Genomic DNA, 8536 nt, shown 5'->3' with positions numbered 1-8536 from the left:
AATAAAATAAAATAAAATAAAATAAAATAATAAAATAAATAAAATAAAAGCCCGGGGCAGGCTGGAGCTAGTGTCTCTCTGCAACTTTTTCCCTTCTTAAAATTACACTTTGATTAAACCGTCCCCTAAAATGTGACAACGTTTAAACACTGGGGTGATTGTAAATACGTTTCACCAAACAGAGCGGTGAGGAAATCTCCCTCCACAAACATGCCATCTTGTCCTTTCAACGTGTCCGTAATCGGAAAATCTAATGGAAAGGCTGTTCACTGGGCGCGGAGCGGGCGCAGCGCCGCGGAGGCTCCGCGGCCGCGCGGGCTGGTCTGGGGTTCCCAGCTGAGAGGGCAGATTTCTCCCGCCTGCCCGGATTTCAAACCCTACACGTGTCAGGACGAGAAGCAAATGTTGTTTCGGCGGGGAAGTCGGAATAACAAAGCGATTTATGCGGGCACGTCAGAGCGGCGGGAATCTTGCCTGGTAGTTAAAATTTTTGAGCCAGAAAATTAAAAACAAATATTTAACTTCGCAACGTTGAACCCCCGGCTGCTGCCGCCGTGCGACTTTCCGCAGGCATATGCAAGGAATTCCAACCCGAGCTCTCGCCCAGCGGAGGGAAATCGGTTTAATGCGGTTCCAAATCAATTAGTAAGCGTCTGCATCGAGTCCTCACCGAGGCGCGGAAGGGACGCGCTGCGCGCAGCCCGGCCGGGGGTAACTTTGTCGGAGGGTGGAGAGTCCCCGGCATCACTAGGCCCACCGCCACTGCGGAAAACCGGCGTATTCCCAGGGTTTAGGTGCCGGGGGGACGGGCCTTGGGAGGCGGTGCCGCTCCCGACCAGCCCCCAAGCCGGTTCCGCGGGCGCGCACCGGCGGCCGCAGACCCCAACCCGGGGAGCGCGGGGTTCCAGCACCCGCGGAGCCCGGCTGCCAGCTAGCGGAGTGGTGCGGGGAGGTGCTGAACTTCCGCGGGGCTGAGGGAGGGGGAAAGGGATGGAGTTCGGGAAGGGGAAGGGGAAGGGAGAGGGAAAGGGAAAGGGAAAGGGAAAGGGTGGAGAAAATCGAGCAGAGAAAGAGATGAAAAGGAGGCAAGGAAGAAGGGAGGGGGGAAAGGAGAAGGAGGGAGGGAAGGAGGGAAGGGAAGGAAGGAAGGAAGGGAGGAAGGAAGGAAGGAAGGAAGGAAGGAAGGAAGGAAGGAAGGAAGGAAGGAAGGAAGGAAGGAAGGAAGGAAGGAAGGAAGGAAGGAAGGAAGGAAGGAAAAGGAAAAAAGTGACAAGCAAAAAAAAAGACAAAATCAAAAGAAGAAGCAAACAAGAAAGGTAGATGAGGGAAGGAGAAAGAAGCAGCCCCCAGGTAGCTGGACAGGATTTGAGGCCAACCCAGCAGACCACGGAGGGGGTTGGGGTGGAAGGGCAAGAGGGGCCAGCGAAATCCCCCGACCTGAGCACCCACCCCAGGACAGGGAGCACCCCTGGGCTCGCAGCATTACTGTCACCACAGCCCGTGCCCTGACACTTCTCCCCCAGCACACAAAATCACTCCCATTTCTCCTTCTCATTTTCCCTTTTATTTTTTCCGCTACCGCCAATTTGCCGCCCCAGCCTCATTTCTCGGCACAATTCGATGTAACGACTGCAAGAGGCGCCGGGCGCCCCAGGTCCTGCAGCAGCGGGACGCTTCGGCCGCGGCCATTGGCAATTGCAGCTTTTGGGGGGATTTGGGAGCTGTTCAGCATCGCGAGCCACGAAGTGTCATTTCCTTGGCTCGCTAGGGAAGTTTGCGGGAGTTATTTTTATTGATGTGCTCCTGGTAGATTGTTTTGGCAGCTGCAATTTCCGTGTGACATATCCAGCCTCTCCGCCGAAAACCGCGAGGAAGAAGAGCAAAAAAAAACAAACCCCAACAAAACAACAAACAAAAAAAGAAGAAGAAAAAAGCTTTGACATTTATCCCCAGCTACTGCCGCTGCCCATAAGGTTTCATTACCCAGCTCGGCCCCGGTGCCAGGCTGCGTCGGTCATTAGGAACCTTTCTCGAAATCTTGTCAACCTGGAATGAGAAACAGATTTAATGGAGGCAGCCACATACCTCCTGGTCTGCCAGCTGAAACTGAGACTATGCAAAACAGGATAGAAATGCCAAATAAGCCGCTGCATTCCCTTCCTAGCAACCAACTCTTTGCATGTATTTATTTACTTTTTGCAGCTTTTGGGGGGATTTGGGAGCTGTTCAGCATCGCGAGCCACGAAGTGTCATTTCCTTGGCTCGCTAGGGAAGGTTGCGGGAGGTATTTTTATTGATGTGCTCCTGGTAGATTGTTTTGGCAGCTGCAATTTCCGTGTGACATATCCAGCCTCTCCGCCGAAAACCGCGAGGAAGAAGAGGAGAAAAAAAAACCCAACAAAACAACAAACAAAAAAAGAAGAAGAAAAAAGCTTTGACATTTATCCCCAGCTACTGCCGCTGCCCATAAGGTTTCATTACCCAGCTCGGCCCCGGTGCCAGGCTGCGTCGGTCATTAGGAACCTTTCTCGAAATCTTGTCAACCTGGAATGAGAAACAGATTTAATGGAGGCAGCCACATACCTCCTGGTCTGCCAGCTGAAACTGAGACTATGCAAAACAGGATAGAAATGCCAAATAAGCCGCTGCATTCCCTTCCTAGCAACCAACTCTTTGCATGTATTTATTTACTTTTTTTATTATTATTTTCCTTTTTTCTTCTTCTCCCCTCCCTGCCCTCCAAGCCTCCCTTGGAGGAACTGGGCAGGATCTTCTTTATTTTTTTACAAGGTGCTTTGTAGAGGGAGAATTAAGTTTTGCCCGGGGATGTCGCTTGGGTCGGTTTGGCTGGTTTTGTTGGTTGGGTTTTTGGGGAAAGAGGCAATGAGAGAGGGAGGCTGCTGGTGTCATCCTCAGCCCCCCGTCCTCCCCGGCTCCTTCCCGGTCTCTCTGCCCCCCTCCAGCCCCGCTTGTCCTTGCAGCGAGGGGACGCCAGGGGGCAAGAAGTGTTCACAAAGGCTCCCTTCGTCCTTCCATCCTTCTTCCATCTCTCCATCCTTCCTTCCCTCCATCCGTCCCCTCCTGCAGGGGATTTCAGCATCTCGCAACAGCAAGGGTCAGATTTCTTAATATTTAAATAAATAAATAACCCCCAAATCATAATAATCATTTTTAAAAAAACCCAACAGCCCAGGAATAAATCCACGAGGCCGTGTACATTTCCAATCCCCCCCACACCCCCCCAATCTTATCTCCGCGTGCACCTCTCGGGCACGGCAGCGCAGCACAACCGGGCGGAAACGATATCGAGAAGCCTTGGGAAGAACGGCACCGTTCCTTTCAGCCAGCCATTCATCCTGCTTACCTTGCTGCTATTTGGACCTAATCCTATTTGCCTCCGTGCATTGTAAGGGCAGGGGAACGACACAGTTTTGTTCTCCCGGCCGGGAAGGAGCGTGTCCCGGTGCCCGCGCTGGAGCCGCAGGAGCGGGACGCGCTCCAGGGGCAGCGGCAGCTTCCAAAGGAAATCACTCAAGGGAAACTTCGCCAGAAACACACACACAAAAAAAACCAACCCAAAACAACAAACACATTCAATTTCCTGATTGCTGCTTTCCTCCCCGAGTTATTTATTTTGGCAATCACACCTTCAATAAATGAAATAATCAACTGCCCTCCTCGCCAGCTCCTATGATTATTTCAGGAGTCTCTCCCTTTTCTTTTTCTTTCTTTATTATTTTTTTTAAATTTATTTTATTTTATCTCTTCAATTAACTCTGGGGATGGTTCCCGTATCCCAGCTTTGCTTGACAACTGATGCATGATGTGGCTTATGAATTTTGCAGACAATGAACCCCAGTGTGGATGACACGGCCCGTGCACACGTACAGATGCCATTTCTTGGGCACGCGAGACGTGAGGGCAAAGTATCACTTATTCTTTCATCTTTTTTTCACACCTTTTCCTTTCCCAGAGTCTGCCCCAAATGCTGAGAGTTGGGATGTGGAGCTAATGCCAGAGATTTTGCTGCAGAGGCAGAAACCTCTTAAAATAATCAGATGGCAAAATACCAGGCTCACCCCCGAGAGCAGCGTTTGTAATGCTCCTGCCTGGCATTTTATTCCCTGCTTTATCTCCCCATATCACACAAATCCATATGCTGTGTATCATTTCTTTTTTGAAATGCCATGAACTTGGTGTTTTAAATCAAACCAGCCTTTCCTTTCCCCTCCCCCCCCCTCCTTTCTTTCTTCTTTTCTTTTTTCTTTCTTTCTTTTTTTTTTTCAGCTCCAAAACAATAGAGATTGTCAAAGGGCCCCGGGTTGAGCTTTTCTGCGTGTTCACAAAGCGTTAAAGCTCTATCGAACAAACCGGCTCTGTCTGACCCCTGCCAGACAAAAGGCAACTTCCATTTTTCCTCTGTGGAAAAAAGGGGCAGAAGGGGAAGGAGGGGATGTACAGTAGGGCTGGGTGGGTCCGGAGTTCTGGGGTGTCCTCAGGCAGCAGTGGGACCCCCTGTCACCCAGCCAAGACCCTGATGCTGCTGGTCATGGTTGTTTTGGAGGTGCTGCTGATGTGCTCAGCCTCATGCAGGTGGGGGACATGCCAGGAGAGTGGCAGCCCTGCAGGCTGGCACCTGTTGGCCTCAGCCACAGCTTTTGGGTAGTGCTGTGCTGCACTGAGCAGTGCTGCACCCACCCAGGGCAGTGCTGCACCCACCCAGGGCAGTGCTGCACCCCAGTGGGGCTAGGCAATGCTGCCCAGTGGCAGGTGTACCCCAGTGCCACACTCACAGAACACAAGCCCACCCTCCTGTGCCCTCCTCAGCTACCCTCTGCCATGTCCTGCTCATGCCCCAGCACCTCAATGCCTGCCTGGTGCCTGCCATGTCCTGCCTTGTATGCCCCAGCAGCACACATGTGCCCTGCCCCAAAAGCCACCACCAAGCATGAAGCAGACGTGCTGCAGGGCCACACATCCCTCCCAAGCCAGAGCCTGCTCTAATGTCCAGCCAGGGACACAGCAAGCCTTGGCTGAACAAACATCCCCCCTCCTGGTTCTGGAGCCTTTGAATTTCTCCTCGAGGCTCTGGAAAGAACAGAACCCCTTCATCATTCCTAAGGTCCACCCTGATGATTTACCATTTCTATGGCAATTTTTTAAAATTAATTATGAACAAGATAGGACTGCTTGTTCTTCTGGAGCTGAGCACCACCATGGTGGCTTGGAACAGTGGCCAGGCATTGATGGCAGAAATGGAATGGTCAGACATGGTCAGAATGTTCTTCTGGGAAATGGGCAGGGAGATGACTGGCAGATGAACCAATACGTAAATGCCACTTTCTGGATGTGGGCATTCACCTGAGCTTGGGCTCTGCTGCTCCAGAAGAGCATCAGTCTTTTGCAAACCCTTGGTGACAGGTACCATCGTTGGTAGCACTGGTCTCTGCTAATCACCCCCACAGCTTGTGCATTTAGCTCACACACAGAGCCCCATGCAGAGACACTGGACTAAATCCTGCCCAGTGTGTCTGCAGCTTTGAAAAAAGTCTGAGCAATGTTTCCCCCAGCTCCAGCAGCAGCCAGGTAGCAGATGAATCATTTTATTGATGAGCTGGTGATGCCTGTCAGCAGAGACGTGTGTCTGCAGCAGCACTCTGAGCAGTGTGAGCACTTGTTGCTGCATCTACTGCCTCGGCCCCCTTGTGCCACCTTCTCCTGTGCAAGGACAAGCACAGGGACATCCTTTGCTGTCCCTGTTCGGGGCTGAAACTGGCTGCTCAGAGGTGGGTGGGAGAAACCCTTACCTCCCCACGACCTGTGCTTTGGTTTTGCTAGTGAAATCCAACTGTTTCTCCCTGGGGTTTGGTTATTTGCAGAGACCCTTCTGCCCTAAGCCCATCGCTATCCCACAGGCAGCAGAGCAATGCCAACACTGCTGCAATGGCAAAACCCACCTTCCTGTGGGTATGTCATATTTTCACAGTGCCAAAGCACCCGTGAATTTCCAATCCTGCTCATAAAATGTTATTTTCCAAGGAGGAAGCCGGGACCATGCTCAGCTTTGGGCTTGTTGAGCTCTGGGTAGTGGGCACAGGCTGCTCCCCCTGCCCTGCCAGCAGCGTTTTGCAGCACTCGTTAAGGGAAGCTGGCAGTCAGCTCTGCCCTCAGCAGAGATTTGTAAGCCTGATTATATTCCTAAGCATATGTTTGGAAACGTGAAGCAGCTCTCTGAAGTCGGTGGAATTGCTCTGATTGAAAATCTCAAGTCAAGAGGAGGGAAGCCTGGCTCCGGGTCTGAGCTCCCACCAGGAAGAGCCACAGGCAGCAAGTGACAGCTTTGAGCTGTGCCCCTCCCCCAGGGGAGAGGTTGAACAGAGACCAGAACAAACATCTTTGTCGTGAAAATCCCATAATATCATAGAAGTGTTTGTGTTGGCATTTTATAAGTGCATAAACGATCAATCAAATTACCTGGGTGGGCAGGTAGTGCCTGATACCTTTTCCAGGCTATTTTACAGGGTTTCAAGGATAATCCTCAGGGGAAAAGGAAGCTCATTGAACTCATATTGCACCAGATATTCCCACCAGCAGATGCTTCGTTTTGAGTGCTGAACAAAAGTGGCCAAGGCTGAGCAGCAACAGTGCTTTGCAAGGTTCAGCTCTTGGTGTTGCTGGACCCAGCTGTTGCAAAAGCAAACCTCTCTCAATGGGAGTCACAATTTCATTCCCTAAACCAAATGGTTACCAAAAGCACATTGGTTACTTGAGAATAGCACCACTTCCCTGGAGTCAGCTAAATTTGCCTGGTCTAAAACTGCTGGAGTAGAGCAATTACTCTGACCTGTAAAGCTTAAAGCCATGAGAGATTTGAAAGACTGGAAAGGTGAGTCCTTTAGTTGCTCCATGTTAGAAGCAGTGGGCAATGGGCAGCATAAAACATTGCCTGAGCAGTGTCATGACTGCAGCAGTCACACATGCACCCTCTGCATTCCCTGCCCTCTATGCCTGACCACAAAACATGCTTGGAAAAGAGAAATTTGAGTTGTAACCATGCAGGTTTTCACATCAGAAGAAAGATGCTGCTCACACAGTGAGGACTCAACCCACCAGGGCTGAGACAGGTCGCCTGGAGGATTCACTCCATGATGCCTCACTGGCTTTCCACTAGCCCAATGGGCCAGATACAGAGTCTCCAGTGGGCAGTAAATCCCAGCCACGTGGCTGGAATTACTCCCTCTTTATACCAGCACAAGGGATGGGGGAATCAGTCTGACTTTGTGTAACTGGGACAAGAGAAAATTCTATTTAAATTCTGCACCCCGCCAGTGAATCTTGCAGCAGCCTAATTTTTCTATGAATAATGCCTTGGGCAAGGCTTGTGTGGCCCAGAAAAGGGGAAGAAAAAAAAAAAAAAGTTAGAATTTCTTCTATCCTGCTTATTTGAAACCTCCTTCTAAACGGCTGGTGCATCTTGAGAGGTTTGGCCCACTGGTGGCCAAATCAGGGCTGTGATGCTGGAGAGGGCACCCAGGTAGGGAGCACCAGCATCCATTGGAGCAAGGAGGGCACAAATACAGGGAGTCAAACACTTGTGAGATTAAGCTAGAGAGCAAAAATAAAAATATATAATTTTTGGGGGGGGGAAGGGAAAAAATTAATTGAGTAACCTCAAATTACAAATCAATTTGAGGAAATCCCAATCTAGCTGCAGACACTGTGAGCAGCTAAAGCTGAACTCGTTGAGCAGAAGGCTCTAATTAGCACACGGTGCTGGCTCACTCCAAGCTCCACGTGGCTCTCTCCGTGTTGGATGTGCTCGGTCCTGAGCCCTGACACTCATCAATTTGACCCAAAATCCATCAAAGGTGGGATGTCACCATGTTGAGATTGTTAAGGGGCTGAAGGAAGTCAAACTCCAAATTTCTCGGCTCCAACACGTCTGTGCTGCCTCCTCCCAGCCACCCCGGGCTGGTTTCTGACCTCATTCATGCCAGTGCAAATCTGCAATAACTTCACGTTAGCCACAGGGTTTATTGCAAATTGTCCTTGTGTAAAGAGACCAAAATCTGGTTTATAAAGTTGGCTTCTTTTCCCTCATTCCCATGCAAGAAACTCTTCTGCAGCCGGAGTCAGTGGGACAGCTTTCACCTCTTAACTTCAGGAAAATTGCTCCCAATTCACACCGATGGAAGCAAGGGGCAAACCCATTTCCTCCACAATAGCAGCATTGCTTTGGTGGTGCAGGATTTAGCCCTTTAGATTGAGTGAGGATTGAACTTTGGGGGGGGGCAGGGAGCCCAGCTGAAGATGAACACCAAGGACCCCACCGCAGCAAGGCACGTCTAGTTACCGGAAGGAGGGGTTGAAACACTGCACCAAAAAAAGCCTCTTTCAGCTTTAGTGAAAGATGTGACCTCATTCTTTTCCTGAGGCTGTAGAGATATGCAGCATTTTCCTTGTAAAGATGTGTATCTTTCCTTCGGGAATGGCTGAAAGACTATTTGGGTAGCGTATTATTTTAGACATGTTTTGC

At 50.5% G+C, this 8536-nt stretch overlaps 1 protein-coding gene across 1 annotated transcript in view; it reads right to left on the bottom strand.

Annotated features, from left to right (window-relative positions):
* Window positions 1-638: 638 nt before the first annotated feature.
* The window catches only part of CNPY1 (canopy FGF signaling regulator 1), a 92968-nt gene continuing 85070 nt past the window's right edge, over window positions 639-8536 (bottom strand). Inside the window, exons 4-7 of the mRNA XM_010007057.1 lie at window positions 3365-3514; window positions 2482-2544; window positions 1984-2046; window positions 639-971 (exon numbers count right to left, since the gene is read on the bottom strand). Coding sequence (XP_010005359.1) covers window positions 639-971; window positions 1984-2046; window positions 2482-2544; window positions 3365-3514 — 609 coding nt within the window. The remainder of the gene's footprint in view (window positions 972-1983; window positions 2047-2481; window positions 2545-3364; window positions 3515-8536) is intronic.

This window comes from Chaetura pelagica, unplaced genomic scaffold (genome assembly GCF_000747805.2).
Source record: "Chaetura pelagica isolate M959 unplaced genomic scaffold, ChaPel_1.0 scaffold17, whole genome shotgun sequence".
In the NCBI taxonomy this organism is placed as follows: Eukaryota; Metazoa; Chordata; class Aves; order Apodiformes; family Apodidae; genus Chaetura; species Chaetura pelagica.
Note: the sequence above shows the minus strand (reverse complement) of the source record. Positions and strands in the feature narration are given on the sequence as shown.